Source organism: Mesocricetus auratus, unplaced genomic scaffold (assembly GCF_017639785.1).
Source record: "Mesocricetus auratus isolate SY011 unplaced genomic scaffold, BCM_Maur_2.0 Super-Scaffold_4256, whole genome shotgun sequence".
Classification (NCBI taxonomy): domain Eukaryota; kingdom Metazoa; phylum Chordata; class Mammalia; order Rodentia; family Cricetidae; genus Mesocricetus; species Mesocricetus auratus.
Genome location: NW_024429182.1, coordinates 25963357 through 25986141, shown reverse-complemented (window position 1 = coordinate 25986141; position 22785 = coordinate 25963357). Strand labels below are relative to the sequence as shown.

Genomic DNA, 22785 nt, shown 5'->3' with positions numbered 1-22785 from the left:
TCCATGGGATTTAGCAACTACTAGCGTGAGACTCAATTTATGTTTGCTAATGATTTTGAACTTTGATCCTACTGCCTCTACCCCAGATGCTGGGATAATGGGAATAATATGGGCCTCCATGCTTAGTTTTGCTTCTGAGGTTTTTTTTTTTAAATTGTTGTTTTTTGCCTTTTTGAAACAGGTATACTTACTATGTATACTAGACTGGCCTTGAACTCCTAGAGGTCCACCTGCCTCTGCCTCCCAGGTGCTGGGATTAAGGGCATGTGCTCTGAATTATTTACTGAAAATAATAGGAAAAGTAACTTTTCTTTGCCTAATTATAGATCTTAGAATATGTCATTTATATTGTGAAAAATTCAAGAGCAACTAGGACAAATTATCCATTTATTGTGACAAACGGTAATATATTAGCCATATTAAGACTATTGCTGTTTGCATTTTTTCTGAGATACTGTAATCTCCTATCTTGCAAACTTTAATTCTGGTATGGAATTCAGTTTGAAAGTTACTTTTCTTTATCTATTCAGAACCTCTATTCTGAATGTTCCTTTAATAATTATACAAGTTAGTTTTCATTTTGTGTTTAATTTTTGGAGCTATACAATTTTAAGTGACTCAGACCAGGTGTTACCCCTTTCCCCCCTTTTAGGAATATTTGAGTCACTGTAACTCTTACAGAAATGTTTAGTTTGTCTTAGGCTCATTGACGAAGGACTTTCATAGCAAAATATTATTTTATATGTGAAAGAAAGCTAGTCAACGTTTCTTTTTAAAATCTGAAATTGTTGCTATTGTCATTATTTACCAAAAATAACCACTTGTTTGATGTTTTTTTTTAAATGGTGAAAGTGGATAGATTGTTTGAAAATATTAACTGTTTTGCCATGTGAAAATAACTTTTATCATCTTTACTCAGGAATCTGAAGAGAAATATAAAGCTGATAGAAAGAAGTGGTTAGAAGAAAAAGCGATCCTTACCTCTCAAGCCAAAGAAGCTGAGAATCTACGAAACAGAGAGATGAAAAAATATGCTGAAGACAGGGAGCGCTGTGTGAAGCTACAGAGTGAAGTGGTCGGTAGCAGTGATTCGTTCGCGTATTTCATCTTTCCGCTTGTTTTTTTAAATTTAAATTAGATACAAGCTTGTTTTACATGTCAATCCCAGTTCCCTCTCCCTCCCCACCTCCCCTGACTCCTACTAACCCCTATCCAATCCCCTTTCTGCTCCCCAGGGAGAATGAGGCCTTCCATGGGGATATTCAAAGTCTGTCATATCATTTGGAGCAGGGCCTAGGCCCTCCCCCCCCCATGTATCCAGGCTGAGAGAGAATAGAATCCCTCCCTGTAGAATGGGCTCTCAAAGTCCTTTCTTTTGCTAGGGATAAATACTAATCCACTACCAGAGGCCTCATGGATTGCCAAAGTCTCCTCCCTGACATCCACATTCAGGGCGTCTGGGTTGGTCCTATGCTGGTTTCTCAGCTATCAGTCTGGGCCCCATGAGTTCCCCCGTGTTCAAGTCTTTCCCCAGCCTGGTCTTGACCCTTTGCTTATCATAACCTCCTCTGCAACTGGATTCCAGGAGTCGGTTCAGTGTTTGGCTGTGGGTGTCCCCTTTGTTTGCTAAAAAGTTTCTCTAATTCTTTTTGTGAGCAGGTTGTCTTTCACATATAAAATAATATTTTGCTATGAAATCCCCCCCCCCCCATCTGACCATGAAATTCACTCTTGTGTTTTCCTAGCTTTTCCCGCTTCATTCAGCCACTTGGGAAATGCCTGGCTATATTTTCCTGGTTATTAAGGATATTTAGCAATTGTCATGTTTACCGGCTATCTGTGTTTCATTTTTACTGATCTCTGTCTCATGAGCTCATCATGAGTTTGATTTTTTTTGTGTGTGTGTTTAATATTTTGAGTTTTTTATATTTAGATAGTAATCCTCTTGTCAGATGTATGGCTAGCTAGGATTCTATATATTCTCTTTTCACTCTATTATTTCCTTAACTGTATAAAAACTCTTTCCTTCTGTATCCTTTTGTCAGTTCATGATATTTTCTGAGCTAGTAGAGAAAGACTTTGCCAGTTGCTTATTTTATAGAGTGTTTTTCTCCAATAGTTTCAGAGCTTCAGGACTTTTGGTCCATTTTGGACTTATTTTTGTGCATGGTGAGAGAGAGAGGATCTTTGCGTTTCTATTCTGCATTTTGCTGCCCAGATTTCCCAGTATTATGTGCTAAAGTGACTGTCTTTGTCCATTGTAGTTTGATAGTCAAAAAATTAGTACTTTGTAGCTCTGTGTTGTTCCTTGAGGAAATCCATGTCTGTCGCTATGCTAGTATCATGCAGGTTTTTATGTTGGCTTTGTGGTATGACTTAGGATCATGATGTCTCCAGTATTGTTCTTTCCCTCAGGATTGCTTTAGTTATCTGAATCTTTTATAGTTCAATGTGAATTTTAGGATTGATTTTTTTTTTCCTATTTATGAAGAATATCATTGGGATCTGATGGAAATTGGATTGAAACTGGATTATTTTTGGTGATTTGGGCATTTTACTATATTTATTAATTCTGCTGACACTTGAACACAGATGTTTTGTGTTCTAGTGTCTTCAGTTTCTTTGGTGTTTTAGAATTTTCATTGTAGAGGGCTTTCACTTCCTTTATTAGCTTTACTTTTAGATTTTTTTTTTTCGTTAAAGCCATTGTGAATGGAATTGGTTTTCTGGTTTCTTTCTTTTTTTTTTTTCAGTATGCTTATCATTGGTGTTTGGAGAAGCCAGTGACTTTTGTTCATTTTGTATGTTGCTATTTAGCTCAACATGTTGGTCAGTTCTAAGACTTTTCTGTATAGTTTTTATGTACAGAATCATATCGTTTACTAATAGGAATAGTTTGACTTCTTCCTTTCCTATTTTTATCTCTTATATATTTTGGCTTATTGCACTATGACATCTAATCTTACATTGACTAAAAGTAGAGAAGGTGGACACCATTGTCTCTCTCTTTGTTGTATCAGAAATGTTTTGCATTTCTGTCATTTAGTGTAGTGTTGGCTATAGGTTTATCATGTGACTTGTTATGTTGAGGTATGATCCTTTCATTCCTGGCTTTATCGTGACGGTTGAACTTTGTCAGAGTTTTTTTTCTGAATCTGGTGATATAGTCATGTGATCTCTGTGAGTCTGTTAGTGTGATTTATTGCATTTGTTGATTTTCATATGATAATCTACGTTTTTATCTTTGGAACTGATGCTGTCTGGTAATGGTGAACAATCTTTTTGATGTGTGGTAGAATTTGGATTATAAATAATTTTAACTTAGAATTTATGCATCCATGTTCACCAGGGAGATGGTTCTGTAATTTTTTTTCCCCATGTCCTTTTTTGGCTTTGGTATGAGTGTAATGCTGGCTTTGTAAATGAGTTTGTAAATGAGTTTGACAGCAATCCTCCTCTTTCTGATCTATGGATAGTTTAAGAAGCATTGGTATACACATATGCTCTGTCTATCTGCCTGTCTTTCTTTCTGTCTTTCTTTCTAGGTTTATAAGGGCTGGAGAGATGATGGACTAGCCGTTAGGACACATAATGCTCTTGTAGAGAATGTGAGTTCAAGTCCCCAGTGTCCATATGGCAGCTCATAACTTCCTCTCTAGTTCCAGGAGGACCTGATACCTCTGATGTCTCCTCAGGTACCTGTACTTAGGTATACATACATACATGTAATTAAAATATTTTTGTTTTCTGTGTGTATGTGTGCTTTGTCAGCATGTCTGTATGTGTTCTACATGTGTTTTTTACCTGTGGAGTCGAAGGTAACAAATCTTCTAGACTACAGTTAGTGATAATAGTGAGCAGGCATGTTGGTCTTGGCAATGGAATCTGGGGCCTTTGTCAGATAAGCAAGTGTCATAACCAGTGAGCATCTCTCCAGCTCCTTAGTGTGAATTCTTATATAAAGGTCTCCTACAGTTCAACTTTGAATCCACCTGGGCTTGGGAGTTTTTAGTTGGGGCAACTTTTTATTATTGCTTAATTCTTATTGCTTATTATATATTTCTTATGTTTATTTAAATTGGTTTTATTGTCTTATTTCTTAGGTATCTGAAAATGCTTCCACTTAACATATTTTCCAATTTAGAATACAGTTTTTCAAAGTATGCCTTAGTAATTCTATCTCATTGATGTCTATTGTGTTACCTACTTTTTCATCTTAGAATTTTCTCTTTTGAATTTGAGTTTTCTCACTCTATTTTGGGGAGTTACCTAAGGGTTTGTCAATCTTGTGTATGTTGTTCACTCAGGTTGAATTTGGCACCCGCTTCCCTCCCTCTCCTTTTCACCCTCTCCTCCTTTCTTCCTCCCACCCTTCTCCCTCCTACCACCTTTCTTTCCAATGAGGAAATGACTTATTTTTAATTGTATTTTATTTATTTAGTGAATATGTGCACTTACATGGTGTGTGTGAGTGTGTGTTGGTGTGTGTTGGTGTGTGTGTGCTCACGCATGCCACAGCTCATTGAACATCTTGAAGATATCCGCTCCCTACTTCTATTATGTAGATATTGGAGTTTGAATTCAGGTCATAAGGTGTGACAGACCTGCTGAGCTATCTCATGGCCTTAGTTTTGCTAAGACCTTGAGGTGAATCATTGAGTTTTGAGATCTATCTATCTATCTATCTATCTATCTATCTATCTATCTATCTATCTGCTGGGAATTGACCTGGGCCTTAAACATACCATTTTGACTAAGATAAGATAAAAATCTCAAAGTAGTTTTAATTTGCATTTCTTCAAGTGCCATGATCTTGCCTGATACTAATTCTAGTCTGAACTGTAGGTGTTCCTCCCGCAGCTTGCAGACGACAGTTGTATGGCTGAGCTGTCTTCCACAGGCTGTGTAGCAGATCTGTTCATGCCTCTAGGTGATCTTCATTGTCCTCCTTGATGATGCGTCACTGGCCAGGTTCCTAATCTCCTCACACCTTTGGATAAGTCCTGCATTGGTTGTGTTGGTTGATACTGGTCACACTCCTCAGTGGTCCTTGATGGTTGGAGTCCCCTAACTGCCATCTGTATCAGACTACATTTTTGCCTTGCTGAATTCTGTGTTTTCCTGATTCACAGTTTCTTTTCTTCTGGCTAAAGGTGTCCCATTAGCCATGTTTCAGTGCGTAGCTTGTGGCATTTGCTCTGGTTCCCAGAGTGTAGTTCAGAGAGGGCCTAGAGTGGCCAAGATGTGGACTGACAGGACTTTTGAAAACTGGTTCTTTTGTTACTGCACTGGTCGTATGCCAAGAGGAAAAGGTTTTAGCACTGCCTCCCTTCCTTTGCTGATGCCATCGATACTCCCCGCAGGACTTCTGACTCCTTTTTCTCTTCTTTAAAGTGTTTGTTATAGAAGGCACAGTGCCGTGTCTGAGGCTATTTTAAGCTGTGGCTCTGGCCCTTCTCTGCCTGTATTCCCTCTCACCGGAAGAAAGACCTTGTGGTTCTGTTCTGCAAAGATTTCTGTTTCCTTTGCAATTGAGATTAGACATGCTCAGTGTTAACTTCTCTTAATGAGAGCTGCTCCCACTGTCTCCAGTTTAGTCCCTGGAGATGCTGGCAGTTTCCATGTTTAGATTTTCTTTAATTTGATGCAATCTCTCACACTTGTTTGAACCTACTACAAATGACTTTAAATGTTCATTTTTCTTCTAATTAAATTGTTTTTACTATTTTTATTTTATGAGTATGGTTTTTCTTCATGTATATCTGTATACCATGTGTCTCTGCTTGGTACCTGCAGAGGCCAGAGAGTGTGTTGGATTCCCTGAAACTAGTTACTGATGGTCATGTGCTACCCCCTGAGTTCTGGGAATTAAACCCACATTCTGTAGAAGAGCAGCCAGTGCTCTTAACTGCTAAGCTGTCTCTTTAGCTCCTTATTTCATTTTCTGTTTAATAACTGAGGTGTATCATTTGTTTTACTGTAATTTTATTTTATTATTTGAATATTGTTGGAAATAATATTATATAAAATTCTATGGCTATAATTATTTATTGAAAGAAATTGCCAGTAATCTGATTCTTTTGAAGGTGGACTAAGGACACATATGAATGTGGACATTCATTTATTTTGAGTCAGGGTCTCACTATGTAGCCTTGGCTAGCCTGGAACTGTGTAGACCAGGCTGGCCAGGGATTCATAGAGATCTGCTTGCTTATACCTCCTGAGTGTTAAGATTAAAGGTGTTGGTCACTATTCCTAGCACGAGTATTTAATAGATTTTTGTATTTTATAAGCATTTCATCCATACATGAATGCACAGTATATTCTATATTCACCATGTTATGTTTAATAAAATATTTAAAACATTCTTTCTTAGATTCATTATAAAGATTTATGTTAAAATTTTTAACTAATTTTTTAAGTTGGGAAACAGGGTAATGGGTTCCATTCTGGCATTTCCATGCCATGTCATTATATTTCAGTATCCATTTGTGCTTGTTGACTAGGAAACACTGACAGCACAGCTGGCAGAGAAAACTGGTGACCTTCAAAAGTGGAGAGAGGAGCGGGACCAGCTGGTCTCAGCTGTGGAGGCTCAGATGAAGGCTCTGCTCTCCAGTAACAAGCATAAGGACGAAGAAATCCAGCAGCTAAAAAGGAGTGCAGCAGAGAGCGCAGCAACGGTCAGTGCACTGTAACTTTCTATACCTTCTTGTTGAAATGATTTCCCAAGTGTATTTGCTCAGGACATCCCAAAAGATCCAAAAGCTTGAACATTTTAGATGTTTTTCGTGTTTTTTGAATTTTCAGAGGTTATTATTATAGTTGACTTGTCAATGACCAAAATTTAACACTTTCTCTTAGTTTGTTCATAATTCCCAGATTAAAGTAATTAGAAGGTCTACATTTTAGGATTATCTTAATCTATCTTGTAGGAATGTGGTTTAGCATGAAGTTTTGGTGACACTTGAATAGTTGGATCTACCCTTAATTAAATTAAATTTTTAAATAAGAAAAAATTGAGGTGGTCTCATTATAGCTCTAGCTGGCCTAGAATTCATAGAGCTATACCTGCCTCTGCTTGTTGGCATGAGTCTAAGCTTGCTAAGCCATCCTGCTAACCTACCAATAGTTTATCAAGAATTATTTTTATCAAAATTGACATTCAAGTTACAGCTAAGTTCTGATTCTGCCATTTAACATAGGTAGGTGTGTCACTCTGTTTAGAAAATAAAGGGCATGCAGGCATGACACTGCATAGGTCAGAAGATAACGTTGGGGTGTCAGTTCTTTTCCTTCCAACATGGCTTCCAGTGATTAAATTCAGGTTTTGAGACTGAGATGCGATAGTTGTTACCCGCTGAGCCACCCTACCAGGCCTGTTCTTTGTTTTTTGCCTTTTTGATTTGAGTCAGTGTCTTACTGTGATCTTGAACTCATGATCCTCCTGTCTAGTCTCCTGAATGTTGATTACAATCATTTACCACTCTGTCCAGCTAAAAGTGATTCTCTCAGGCTTAACTATACAGTTATGACAGGTAAAATGCTAAGTAGAGTCAGTCTTTCAAATCTCACAAGAGGCATTCTGATAAGTTGCCCAGCCTTTCCCTAGTCTAAAGATGAAAATGTTGAAGGAAGGAAAAGTTGTTTATTGAAGAATGTATTTCTAATAATTACTCTGTGCATATCTTTTTTAATCATTCTATATTGGGTGTTTATTTCCTTATTAAAAATGATTTTTCTTACTTTCAGAGAAACCAAACCATGAATCTCAAGCCTGAACATAATGGCTCATTTGCTCTTGGTGGAGTTGAAACTGAACCTCAATCAACAAGTTTTGAAATTTCTAGGAATGCAGCAGAGGTTAGTATTCAGCAATGCAACCAGTTTTTGTTCTCTTTACCTGATATTAATCATTATCACTTGCAAAGTTTAATGTTACCAAGTTTTACAGGTACCTTGCTCCATAATTAGCTGTGTATATGCTCAGCTATGTGAAGGAAATTTAGAGGCTCTTGAGAAATTAGACCCCTAAATTACATTTATATTTAGCTTCATTTCTTAAAGCCCTTTTTTTGCGTGGGTAGTATGCTTGCCACACGGCACATGTGGAGGCCAGAGGACAGCTTGGTGAAGTTGATTCTCTTCTTCCACCTTGTAGGCTGTGATGACCAAGCTCAGATCATCTCGTTGGCTTTAACTTCCTCTTTAAAGTGTTATTGATGGTCAGAAAATAGAATATCCTGTAAAAGATAAAATAAAGGTCAATATTTGTTTTCAAAACACTTTCTTTTGAAATTGTATCCATTATAATAACTACCGCCAACATTTAATAGCCACATGAAATTACCACGTTTGTATTGGGTTTAGGGTTTTGTGTTTAAGACAGAATTCCTCAGATTGGATTACTAAATACGTAAATATTCTGTGCTACCTAAAATATTTTAATTATTTCAGTTTATTTTTAAGCATTTATTGAGGTTACTCAGCATTGAGGATTTTGCTAAACACAAAGGGCACAAACATAGACACAATTGCCATCTGCAAGGAGGTAGGAATATTGGAGACAAGTTCCTGTTGTGGAGTGGTATGACTCATGAGGGGAGCCTTGTGTTTTGCCTGGAATGTTGTGGCGGTAGAATATGGTATCATGCTGTGCTTACTGGTGAACAGAAAGGAAGTAGAGAATGGGAGGGACAAGTATTTTAATTCTAGGAAAAATATCATGAGCTGTTGTTTTCCTCTTTTATTCTAGTCTTGATTTTAGTGACTATTACAAATAGTTTGTGAAATAGCTTAAAGTTGATCCACACAGAAAGATTATTTAGATTATCTTTTGTGTGTCTGGGTGTTTTGTCTGCATGTATATCTGTGTACCATATGATGGAACATTTCTTTCCTCATAAATTTGTATCCAATGTCCTAAAATCTCTTGGTTCCAGTTTCCTATTGATAATTCTAGCAGGCATTTTCATGGTTTTGGAGGAATCAAATTTGGCTTTCTCTGTGGTGTTTTTTTACTGTTTGTGTGAAATCTACATCATCCATGAGGCTGAAAGGCCATGTGACTTATTTTGCATCGTGATAATTACAAAGATGCATGTGTGACCCCCGACTATGGCTTGAGCTTCTCATAGTATGGTGGCCAGATTTGGGTTTGGGATGTTTTCAATAGGGAAAGTGTCCTGAAAGCATCTCAAGGGGTAAGGGAGCAGGATGTAAGTGACATTGCTTCCTGTGATTGCACTTTAGAGAACCATGGCGTTTTCATATCACCTCTGCTAGCCATGGAAACATTAAAGGGACGGGGAATGAAAGACTCCTTTCCTAAATGGAAAAAGTCACGAAGAATTATTGTAATTGGGGTAATTGTTTAAAATACCAAATTCTTCCTTGGAGGTTTCTGACTTGGCAAGTTTGTGATGAGGTTCATAATCCTTTGAATATAAAGCTCTGAGGATGTTAAAAGCTTGGGTAAGGCTGATCTCTTAAATTGCCTCCAACTTATTTGTCGGTACTAGGGGGTGAACCCAGGTCCTTGGTCTATACCCCGACCCTGTTTTAATCCCTATTTTAATCCACCATGCACACCTTGGAGAGTATAGATGTGTCAGGCTTCTGTCCTTGCTGTTGTCTAGCACAGCCCTTTGTCTTTCTCAAGTCATCATCTTGAACAGCATTTGAGAAAATTAATTTTTTGCCATTTCTATATCCATGTTACAAAAATAAATGACCCTTTCTCCCATTTTTATTTTGTTGTAGGATGGATCTGTAATTCTCGACTCTTGTGAAGTGTCAACAGAAAATGTACAAAGCACTCGATTTCCAAAACCTGAATTAGAGATTCAGTTTACACCCTTGCAGCCAAACAAAATGGCAGTGAAGCACCCTGGTTGTGCTACACCAGTCACAATTAAGATTCCCAAGGCACGGAAGAGGAAGAGTAATGAAATGGAGGAGGTATAGCTACCTGATGGGTAAACTTGGCAAGCAAAATCTCTTTATAGGCTAGGTTGTAGTTAAGTTTGCTGCCCTCTTCTGTTCAGAACTCATTCTAGACTCATTGTTACAATTTACAGAATGTTTTCTCTCCTTTAGGAATATACAGGAACTTCATAGTCCCCAGAAAGCTGTGTTTTTATTAGTGCATTCCTTACCTCATTTCATCCGGAGTAGGTCTGATAATGATGAATTTTACCAGACACTTATTTTAGTATACCAGTTTGTACCAAACTAGTTACGCTACCCCCAGGGGATGGGGAATGTTTGATAAAGTAAATAGAGAAATCGAAGTGACAAGCTTGCTTGATCAGTGTCTTGGAAAATTCTTTTTCCATCAGCTGGTATTAGGGTTTGGACTTTCATGGGCTGGGCCAAAGCTTTTGCCACTTGTTAGTGCAGCTTCTTAGAAGGCAGTGGGATGGCCAGACTCAGTATTGTATCTCAGTCACACTGATGTGGTGAGTCACGTTAGCCCTCTGATCTTAGTTCTCTCTGAAGTAGTATATTAATGTTTTTCTCTCTTTCTGTAGAAGGTATATAACAGATGGTAATATTTACTTTTAAAGTTACCTGTTTTAAACTTAAAATGTTTGGTTAAAAAAAACATTCTCCAATTTTCCTTTACTTATTTAAAATGTAGTGATGGGAGAACAAAATTACTAGTTACCATACCTGACTGTCAAGTCATTCATTCCCCGAGTGGGTATTAGTGTATAGAGTTTCTTTGCGATACATAGATTGCCTGAGCCTTAGTGGTTAGATTTTTAAAGGCATCAATCTTCACTTATTTATTTATTTATAGCCACATTTTAAATATGACTAAAATATTTGGATTTTGTCATCTTCTATGCTACATTGAATTTTTTTCCTTGTTACATTTTTTTTCTCCTAGTATGAAGAAGGAAAGTTGAAATACAACTTATTTACTTATTTTACTGGTACATATTCTTCGTATGTGTCTCAGAGAAGATTTTCTGATTGTTGTAGTTTTATAATGTCGGAATATAAAATTTTAACTGATTTTGTTGCATCTTCATTGTTGCAATAAATCAGCCCTTTGGCATATGTGAAAATTTGCTCAACAGTGTTATTCAGTACTAAAATCTGTTCCAGTAAATACTCCAAGAGGCTCCTTACTGAACACTCCACCTTTCTTCATTTGCTTGCCATGACTGCTCTTTAACTTTTCATGCAGTCCGCTTATGGCCCTGCGTCTTCTGCTAGTGTTTGGCCATGATTTCCCTCCCCTTCTCTGCTTGTACTTTGCTCACTCATTTCTTGTGTACTTGTAGTCTTTTGTTTACAGCTAAGGTTATAATAGTTAAAATCAATAAATATACCTCATAAAAGGCTTCGTCCTCTGTAAGGGTGTGTGGAGACGTGAAATGTAAGATGCTATGCTCATTTAGGAAAGATGAAATATTTCTTTTTTCTTTTGAAAAGATCTATTTTCATTTTGTGTGGTTGGGTGTTTTACCTGCATGTTTGTGTATCTCATGCATATAGTCCCCAGGGAGGTCAGAAGAGGGTATTGGATCCCCTGGGACTGGAGTTACAGATGGTTATAAGCTACCATGTGGGTGCTGGGAATTGGAATTAGGTCCTTTACAAAAGTAGCTACTGTTTTTTATTTTTTATTTTATTTTATTTTTTGAGATAGGATCTTTTTACATATGCTTGGCTATTGAAATTCACTATGTAGACCAAAATCTGCCTGCCTCTGTCTTTTAAGTATTGGAATTAAAGGTGTGTGCCACTACACTCAGCTATAGAAATACTAGAGCCATTATTCCTCTTTTATATATTCATTCATTCACTCCATTCCTTTGTTTCTGTTTAGAAAGGGGCAGACCGCCCATGGGTATCAATAAAGCATGGCATATCAAGTGGCAGTGAGACTAGGCACCTCCCCTTATTATTACGTATGAGGAATAGGTTCCCAAGAGCCAGCCAAAGTGTGAGGGACACCTCCTGCTCCCATTGTTCTTAACTGCTAAGATTAACTGTCTTTCTAGCCCTGGGATTGTAACATTTCATATTTCCCCATTTTACCTTTGTGAAATTTTCTGTTGATGCTGCCAGATTTCAGTGATAGATCCTAGGCATGCATGTTTTTGGGGATGAGGAATGATTCTGTAGAGGTGCACTTTGGTAAAGCTCAGGTGAAACATGTTTTTGTAGCTTCTTCATTGAGCTCTGGCCATCCCATTGCTAAGCTCACACTTTGACTTAATGCTTTCTATGTATGGCCTTGTGATTTACATTTTTGGTTTTTACTAATTGCCAATAATATGTCTTTTCTCTCTGGCAAAAGCAACCAAACAACTTCCAACATTGCTGTTGGTTTTTGATCTCAAACTCCCTCTGTTCAAGAACAGTTATCCTAATTAGTAATGTAGCATTTTCAGACATTCTTTTTGAGTCTAAAGAAATTATTATCAAGAAAGTAACCAGTTTCAAAATGTATTACTTCTAGGAGGTGGTGAAATGTGAAAATAAGAAGAATTCTACACCCAGAAATAATGTGCAGTTCCCTGCTTCAGAACATAGAAATTCCTCTGTCAAAAAGGAACAAAAGGTTTGTCCTTGGTCCAGTTGACCATTTCTGTCATTTCCATGATAAAGTGGGTGCTTAGATGTAAGATACCAAATATTGAGTAGTAGTTTTCCAAAATTCAGCCTTGTCCAATTGCAGCTCAGTTTCTCTTCAATTTCCAATGCCTGTAGTTCACATTTGACTGTACCTTTAGAATGTGCCCGTTAGCAGCAGCATTTCTTTCATTTGCTTCTACTTACACCAGCTGTCACACTCATGTCATTTGTTCCAAGTTCCTTTAATTAACTGTGGCCATAACTGTTTCCATGTAGCATTTTTCATTGTTAGTGACAAATTATTTGTTTCTTAGGTTTCTTTATGTCCATCATCTAAGAAAACATACTCTTTGCGGAGCCAGGCACCTACAGTTAATGCAAACATAGCCTCTAAAAAAAGAGAGGGAACATTACAGAAATTTGGAGACTTCTTGCAACATTCTCCAACAATTCTTCAATCAAAAGGTTTGTGGAAATTATATGGCCAGTTTAATACATGTAGAGTGCTTTCTATTGCCTAGTTGCATGTACATTTAACAGTTTAATAATCTAATGCTTAGAGCAGGCAGGTATTGTCTTCGTAGATACTGTGGGAAAAATCAGATGAAAAGATGATGTTCCAAGGTGTTCACTATCTATTGAAGTAGAAAGGCTCACATTTAAGTAACCCATGTAAATGGAGCAGGCTGTTTAATATAGTAGAGGTAAAATAAAGTGGGTGGATAGTATTGGAGGAGAGAGAAAGCCAATTATAATAATGAGGGAACTTTGGGAAACTTAGGAAGGAAATGGAATATGTGCATAGAAATGTGGGATTGCACTTTTTGACCCTTTGGAGGTAATCACTGTTAGTATTGTGTATCCATGTGATGGTTTTGTTTTTGTCTTACATGCTTGTAAATATTAGCTCTCTCTCTCTAATCCAGTTTAGAGGAGGAAGGGTTTATTGACTTAAAATTTCACATCACAGTCCATCATTGAAGGATGTTAGAGCAGGAACTCATGCAAAGACCATGGAGGAACCGTGATCTATAATGTGCACATGTTATATATCTTTTTTAAAATATGTACTAGGTGTATATATGTTCATATTCACTACAAGGAATAGTTTTAATGCTGGTAGAATACAGAATACTATAAAATGTACATGTAATTCCAGGTAGTGGAGAGGTTTTGTGGGATTTCCTGAGTGGTAGCAATAACATAAATTGGAGACCAGAAGTGGGAGAGATGGGGAAGGAAAGACTAGAATCATAGTTGAATCAGAACAGAAAGTACTTTGTGAAGGCTAACCAAAGGTTGCCAGACTTCTTGATTCTGTGCCTTTAGTGTCTCAGCAGGAATTTAAAAATTCTCGTCTACTTCTTAGAATCTATCTACTGTTAACGATTTAGTATATGTGTGTGTTTACATGCACATAAAGTATTAGTGATTAAGTTGTTACTGAATATTGATTATGGATGTCTTGGTACATGAGTATCAAAATGAATCTACCACTATTTCTTTATTCACTTATTTGGTTTATTTAGTGTTTTGTGTTTTTGAGACAGTGTCTTCCTATGTAGCACAAGCTAGCCTGAAAAATCAAGCTCCTCCTACCCCATTCTCCCAGCTGCCAAGAATCTAGGAGCATGTGTCATGCCTGGCTTCACCATCTTACTTTTAATGCAGGCTTCCCACAGATAGACCCTGCTCTGGGTAGACTCCCAAGACATTGCAGATACTGCGGTCTCACTGATACTTGCTTGCTTTTCTCCCCTCTCCATGTTACGTGTTAATTGAAGTTGTTTCTTTATCCATTATCTATTCATGCCTTGTCACCTTTTGTATAGTACACTGCTTTTCCTCTTGATTTTTATTTTGTCTTCATTAAGAATTTCAAACCTGTGCAGTTAGAAAATTAACACAAGAATGAACATTTTTACTTACAGCAAAAAAGATCATTGAAACAATGAGTTCTCCAAAGTTCTCAGCTGTAGAAGTAAGTAAAGAAAATGTGTCTCAGCCAAAAAAAGCCAAACGGAAATTATACAGAAGTGAAATTTCATCTCCCATCAACATATCTGGCCAAGTGGTAAGCTAATATTTTAGTTCTTATCAATATAAATCTATACATTTTCTTTTTAATTCTCAAGTATGTGTAACAATTTGAATCTTATGATTTTAATTTATTTTTAAAAATCCTTTAATTTTTAGTAAGTATGGGTGTTTTGGTTGCAGTGTATCTATGTACCACATGCATGTCTGGCACCTGTAGAAATCATGAGAGGATGTTGGATCCTGTGAAACTGGAGTTACCAATGTTTGTGAGCTGCCATGTGGGTGCTGGGAATTGAACCCAGGTTCTATGAAAGCAGCAGTGCTCCTAACCTCTGGGCCACATTTCCAACTCTGATGATTTTAATTTCTTTTCTTTAGCTCTCTTAAGACAAATGTTATACTTTTGGTCTCAGGTATATATTACCCTTATAGTATTAAATATAAATACTACAATAGTGTACGCACACACACACTCACTCAGGTATATATTAGCCTTACAGTATTAAATATAAATACTACAATAGTGTACACACACACGTGCACGCATGCACGCATGTATCATGTAGTGGAAGTTAAAGTCTCACCAGACTAATATATTTCCATCAATAGATCCACCACAATAAATAATTTGTTTGCTTCTAAGAGCTATTCTTCCTTGTGTTATCATTATTATGAGTCAAATCTGGGTCCATGTACCTATTAGAAATACAAAATTGATATTTCACCATTTTCTCTTACCTTTCCTGTATAATCCTTCCTTCTAGGTTTTTGTTTTCTTCTTGTTTAAAATTAATTTTTATTTCATGTGTATGAGTATTTTGTCTGTATGTATATGTGAATGTCCACCATGTGTGTGCAGTACTCTTGGATGCCAGAAGAGAGCACTGGAACCCCTGGAACTGGAGGGTAGTGAGATGCCATGTGGGTGTTAGAAACTGAACCCATGTTTTCTGCAAGAGCAGCTGGTGTTCTTAACCACAGAGCTGGCTCTCTAGTCTTGTTTGTGCTTTTGGGGCAGGTTCTCACTATGTTGTCCACAATGGCTTCAGTCTTTTAGTGTTCCTTCTGCCTTAGCCTCTCTGTTGCTGGCTCATTGTTGTGTGCTCACGCACCTGGCTGGGATCATTGGCATGTGCGCACACACTTGACTTCCATTATGCTTTTTTTAAGAAAAGGAGGTTCTTGTCACACTGAGAGCTAATGCAGGAAGTTCTCATTTGCTCAGTGGATGAAAGTGTAAATAGAAACATAATTAAAGGATTTCAACAGGAAGTAGCCAAGAAAAATAAGAGAGACCCGTTTTTGCAATAGTAGTTAACAAAGCTAAGACTGATGCCATAATGCAGCTGGAAAGAATTTGGGAGTTAGAACATGCTATTTCATGTACTGTTCTATTAGTCGTATTTTACCACCTGAGTAGTACATAATTTCTCTCTTGGCTAAAGAAAGTTATCTATGTTTACAGATAGTTTTTGCTGAGTCAGAGCTTAGTGTACTTCCCCCTTGTGTTAGACCCTATTGCTGTGAATGGTGATTTCATAAAATTGGTTTGAGGCATTTTATGTCCAAATATTTTAGTAATTATTTCAAGCTTAGATCTGCCTTGGATTCAGCAGACTATAGGTTGTTTTAATTCTTGAATTAGGTAATGTTGAATGAATCTTTTACAAAATCTATATTCTTTTTTTAAATTTATTTTTATTTTTTTATTTAAATTAGAAACAAACTTGCTTTACATGCCAATTCCAGCTTCTTCTCCCTCCCATCCTCCCCATTCTTTTGCATGCATTTATTTAGAAGATGAAAAATGGAATTCTAATGTATAGCATCACTCATAAGCAAATTATTTTTACCTATATTTGAAAAATTGTTTATTTCAGATTTTAATGGAACAGAAAGTGAAAGAAAGTGATCATCAGATTCTCAAACGAAGGCTTCGAACAAGAACAGCCAAATAAATCGCTTTGGGAGATGGTTTCATGTCTATTTTATATTCACAATCATTGTAAATTGTAAGTTTTAAAAGTATATATTATGCATTAAATGCTGCTGTATAGATTGGTGTTTTATATATATTTTTAATTCAATAAATATATCAACAATATACTTTATACTTTATAAGGCTCTTAAAGGTTTTCTTTATTGTGTGTGTGAGCTTGCTCGTGTGTCCACATAGCACACTTGTAGAAGTCAGAGGGCAAACTAGTAGGGATCTAGATAGAAGCTGATTCTCTCTTCTGCCATGTGGGTCCTGGGGATTGAACGCAGATAGTGAGTTCCACTTGATGGCAGGTGGAACACACACACACACACACACACACACACACACACACACACACACACACACACACACCTAAGTGATCTCTTTTAATTGGATATTTATGTCATGTTAATCTGTGGGATGAGAAGTCCTCTTATTCCCAGTGTTTGGCTATTGGTCAGGGATTGGGGTACAAGCAAGGCCTAGGACTCTTCTCTTCAGGTCAGGAATCCTTACCATGGTTGTATTTGCATTGCTCTGAGGCTTCACAGCCCTTGCACAGGGATAGGTCTCTCTGAGTGGTAGAACAGTACAAGAACTGCTTGATCTCATAGGAGCCGGGCCTCATTTGTCAGGGGGGTGAGGCAGGGCAGACAGGAGCCTGTTAGCAGGCTGGGCAGGCATGTCCCTCTTCTCCGGGGTGTTGGCTGGGTGTACCCCACAACCAAGACGCCTACTACAAGTTTGGCTGTGGACTCCAGGCATAGTAGGGGAAAGTGGGAACTGTAGCATCAACCATAGTAGCAACTCAGTGCCAGCAAGGAACCTGATTTTACTTTTTGATTCAGGAAAATAAACGTTGTGAAGCAAACAAAAGCAGCATTCTCCTTAAAATTCAGGCAGAGCAGTGCTGCTTGCTAAGAATGTTGTCATCAGCTTTGGGAAGGGTGCCCAAGGCAGAACAAAGTAGAGAGCAGATACAATGGGGTACAGAGATAGAGCTGAGACTAGGCTCAGATGAAATAGCAAGAAAAGCGTTTTTAAGTCATTTTTATATGTCTTAGTTACTTTGCTGTTGCTTGAAGAGACATGACAAAGAAAGCATTTAATTGGGGCTTGTTTTCAGTTTCAGAATGTTAATCCGTGATCATTATGGTTTGGAGTGTGATAGCTGGCAGGGATGGTGTTGGAACAGTAGCCGAGAACTTAAATCCTGATCTACAAGCAGGACGAAGAGTGGGGGTCTAGGGGGTGGGAGCATTTGGGAGTGCTGTTTGATAGAAACTTATAGACTTACATAAATCTGGAATATCAGGACATACAGAGAACAAAATTTATCTATCTATCTATCTATCATTGCTGAAACCTAAAATGAACTAAACTTAAAAGTCATGTGTAGTTCACATAATTAGGCAGAGAAGTCTTTTCTTGCAGTGGATGGTAATTGACCCAGATCTACAGCTGGACAATGTGCAGTGAGAAACTTTGGAGCACTCAGCCTGAAGTGGGATGTCTTTATGAAACCCCTCCCCTTAAGGATCAGGGATCCACTTGTAAGTTGAGGTGGGTGACTCCAAAGAAATAGTGGCTTCCAGATACAGCAGAACTAATAGAGACTGCAGCATGCACAAGACCTGCATAGGTTCAAGCCAGACGAAATCCCAACACTGAGAAGGGGAGGTAGACATGAAGTCCCACCCCTAACCAAGAAACTGTTTGCAATGGAAAATGGAAATAATTTTCAACCACACTCCAGGGCAGCCCTCCTGTATTCCTTCATGTGAAAAAAAAGTGAATTTCTTTTTTTCTTTTTTTTTTTTAATTTTTTAAGGTTTATTTATTTATTACATATACACTGTTCTGCCTACATGCCAGAAGAGGGCACCAGATTGAATTGTAGATGGCTATGAGCCACCATGTGGTTGCTGGGAATTGAACTCAGGACTCCTGGGAAGAGCAGTCAGTGCTCTTAACCTCAGAGCCATCTCTCCAGCCTCCACTTTTTTCATTTTTTACTATTGTGAGGCACTACTAATTTTACACGTATTCTTCACTTGTAGCTAGGATTTGGGGAGCGCCCATCCACAGGTGCTTAATTTGCTTTGTGTGTGTGCACATCATTTAGAACAGACCCTTAGACCTTAGTTAGAGTATCTTTATGTTTCTTATAAGAATTGGACTTTTTTTCTTGGAATAGAAATATCAGAAGTAGGAAATCGAAAGAGAACATCTAGAAATCCAAACTTGCTTCTCTCTCTTTTTTTTTATTTTAAGCTTGGACCTTACAAATAACTTTTTCTTTGTTTTATAAATGAGAAGATCAAACCAGTTAAGTGTCCTTCGATATACCTAATGTGTATTGAGCTACCAACCAGTTCATCAAGGAGAATAGACACTTGCACCTAAGGTGACATTTAAGTGCACATGGCCGTAGCTATTCAGATGGCTGAGGTACAAATATCACAACACTTCCAGGAATTCAAGACCAACATGGGCAACACAGGACAAATAAAGGTCATGTTCATTGTAAAATAATAAAGTAGGGAGAGGAATGGGAAGATGGCTCAGAGATTAAGAGCACTGGCTGCTCTTCCAGACCCCACAGGCTTACAACCATCTTTAATTCTGGTGCCAGGGGATCAGATGCCACCTTCTAGCCTCCTTGGGCACCAGACACACACATGTGGTGTGTAGAGTAAGAAAAAAATGCATTAATAGGCACTAGACACTATAAGCTTTCACTTAGAATTGTCAGTTTTCATAATTTCAGCTGTTATAATCTCATGATCTGCTCTTGTGTGTGTGAGCACACGCATGCACACACATACACATACATGAAATGTAATACCTTTTTCCGGTTTTCTAAGGTAAATTCAGACAACTCAAGTTGAAAATTCTTTCTAATTACATACAGAATATACAGGACAGAGAATACCTCTTCCTATTTTCATGTCCATCAATCCCACTTCCAACTCCCACCCTCCAGACCAGTGTTTCTCAACCCATTAGTCTGACCCCTTTGTGAGTGTAACAACCCTTGTACAAAGGAGTCACATAAGACCATTGGATAACATAGACATTTACATTATGATTCACAACAACAGCAACATTAGTTATGGAGTAGCAACAAAATAGGATTATCGTTGGGGGTCACCACAACATGAGGAACTGTACTAAAGGGTCACAGCATTAGGAAATTGAGAACCACTGCTCCAGACAATCTTTATTTTCTCTTACAGTTATTTGACCTCTCCCTGTGACTTTATTTTCCGTGATAATGACCTTGATTATCTTCTAATACAACCTTACCACTGCCTACGCATCTAATGATAAACATTATCTAGAACCATTTCTCTGAATGGACTCAATTAAAGGACACATTATTTACAAGTCCTTTGTTCACTGTAAATAAGTCCTCCCAACTAGCATCTTGTATGCAATATGTTTATTTTCCTCTTGTTGTTAAATGTATTTAGATTCTTTGTCACTTCTATACCTTTCTGTTTTCAAACTCGGAAGAGTGAGGTGAGTACTTGTTCAACCTCAGCTCAAAGCATGGGGTAACTTTCTGGCCAAGTTTGGTCATCACAGTCACAGTCTTTGGAGGCAGTTTAAAGTTTTTGGGTGAGGTCTGGTGTGGTGTCCCAGCATTGGGAGGTAGCAGGAGCTCTGGAGTTAGAGGCCAGCTTGGTCTACATTGGGAATTCTAGGTTAGCCAGTGCGATATTGAGACCCTGTTTCAAAATTAAATAACAGTGAAATTCTGTGGGTAGTCTCAAAAGAAAGTTATACCTGTTTCTGATGACAGAACATTTAGTAAATACTTAAAACAACCTCCTAACCTGTAATTATAGCTACTTAGGAGGTTGAGATGGGGGTGGGGGGGTGGGGGAATCGTGATTTTTGAGGCCAGTCTGGACAATATAATGAGACTCTTAAAACCTTTTTTTTTTTTTTATTTTTTGAGAACAGGGTTTCTCTATGGCTTTGGAGATTGTCCTGGAACTTGCTCTGTAGACCAGGCTGGCCTTGAACTCACAGAGATCTGCCTGCCTCTGCCTCCTGAGTGCTGGGATTAAAGGCGTGTGCCATCCTTTTTTTTTTTTTTTTTTTTTTTTGAGGCAGTCTTGCTATGTAGCCCAGACTTACCTAGAAGTTGCTATGTAGATAAACTGGCCACAAATTTGGTGAATATCCTTGAATTACATGCATGAGCCACCTTGCCTGCAAGTCAACACTATTTTAAAGTACAAGAGAAGAAAACATTACATATCAAACAAAAACAAACAAAAAAAACAATGGAAAGAAGATAGAGCTGTTCAATTCTGTTCTTTTACAAACACTCCATTGGGTCCTTCCCCTTGGAATCGAGTGGAGGGCAGAAAGGAACGATTGTGGGAATCAGAGGCTGGAGGGCAGGGCCCACCGGATCAGCTAAGCATGCTTCATATGGACTCAGGGAGACTGAAGCAAGCATGGGGCATGCGTGGGTATGAACCCGCTCCTCTAGTGTGTGTTGTGGCTGTTTAGCTTGGTGTTTTTGTGGGACTGGCTATGTCTCTGACTCTTGCCTGCCCTTGGACTACTGCTTTCCTCCTATTCAGTTGCCTTGTCTAGCCTGGATGTGAGGGCTTTTGCCTTTTCTAAATGTATCTTGTTTTGTCATGTTTGGTGGTTGTCTCTTGGAGGTCTGCTCTTTTCTGAAAGGAAACTGGAGGAGTGTATCTGGGGCTAGGAGGAAGCTGGGAGTAGTAGAGGGAGAGGAAGATGTAGTTGGGATGTGTTGTATAAGAAAGAATCTTTTTTCAATAAAGTAAATAAATAAAAACGAAAACCCCACCACCAACAAAAATAAAACACAGCTGCGGTTTGCAATTGGACCAAAATGGAGAGGACAAGCTAGAAATCAGTCCTTTCAATAGCATTGGCCATTAGAATGGAAGTTTTCCTACTAGTTAATTTGATGTTTTTCCCTAAGCCTGCATATATGCATATATATATGTGTATATATATATATAATAAAAACATAGTTGACCAACACTTTTGAACAAATCTTAACTCCATTTTAGTGTTTTACACATACTAAAATATCTAGTTTTTCAAAATATACAGCTCATTAAACTAATTTAGATAGCCAGGTAAGCTAAGCTTTCATGAGTGTGAGCTTTCATTTTCGGTTTCTGAACCTGAGGCTGAGCTAGCATAACCAATTTTGCATGTACAATAAAGTAATATAATTAATAGATGGATTTCTTTGGGGCTGTAGTTGACTGAAGTTTTTTTTTTTTTTTTTTTGGTTGCTTTTTTGTTTTGTTTTTTTGAGACGGACGGTGTCTCTCTACATAGTCCTGGCTGTCCTGGAACTCACTCTGTAGATCAGGCTGGTCTCCAACTCACAGAGATCCACCTGCCTCTGCCTCCTGCTGAGATTAATGACATGCACCATTAATGGCTGGGGCTAAGTTTTACTTTTTAAATCTAAAGCACATTTGCAGTTTTTGGCCATACTTTCTATGCATATCAAAAATATAAATCCATGTAAAATAAATGCGTTTTGTGGCACAGGCTTAGCATGGTTAGGTTCTATGTGGAATTTAAATTCATGTACAAAGTTTCTGTGCCAGTTTGGCAATATGATGACTGATGGTTGCTAATCCTGTGAAATGATATGACAGGCAGGCCAGCATCCCAGTAGTGTGTGACTAAAGAATAAAAATTATATACTAAGATGCCCCCTGTTTTGTCGCCTGGATTGGAACACACTGTCCTTCCTGCCTGTCCTGTCTCAGATTCCCAAAGGATGTATCAGTATGCCTAGATAAAATGGTTTCTTAAAAGTATATGGAAAGTTTCAGACAAATTATATATTGTTAACTGCTGATGTATAGTAGACTAGGGCATCTATTAGGTCCCTTTCTAGGCCCAGTCATATACATGCTGTCAGTAGTAGCTTTGTGATGTACTGGCAGAACTGAGTAGTTATGATAGAAACCCTATGATCTGCAAGGCTTAAAATATTTACCATCTGGCCCTATGGAGAAAATTTGCCAGCCTCTGCAACTGACAATCCAGCAGAGATGCCAGTTGCTCAGTGTTGTTTACCCAGGACACTGCCAAACATCTTGTGTTCATTACCAAGCAGTCTCTCCTGCCATGTTTTGACATCGCCT

The 22785-nt window shown here is 38.0% G+C and overlaps 1 protein-coding gene across 3 annotated transcripts in view; it reads left to right on the top strand.

Annotated features, from left to right (window-relative positions):
• Kif20b (kinesin family member 20B) overlaps positions 1-16752 on the top strand; it is a 61384-nt gene extending 44632 nt beyond the window's left edge. For all 3 annotated transcript variants that reach the window (XM_021224939.2, XM_021224935.2, XM_021224926.2), the window contains exons 25-32: positions 920-1075; positions 6507-6683; positions 7753-7863; positions 9763-9960; positions 12479-12580; positions 12909-13059; positions 14526-14668; positions 16515-16752. In XM_021224939.2, coding sequence (XP_021080598.1) covers positions 920-1075; positions 6507-6683; positions 7753-7863; positions 9763-9960; positions 12479-12580; positions 12909-13059; positions 14526-14668; positions 16515-16592 — 1116 coding nt within the window. In that variant the 3' untranslated portion in view covers positions 16593-16752. The remainder of the gene's footprint in view (positions 1-919; positions 1076-6506; positions 6684-7752; positions 7864-9762; positions 9961-12478; positions 12581-12908; positions 13060-14525; positions 14669-16514) is intronic.
• Positions 16753-22785: the final 6033 nt, after the last annotated feature.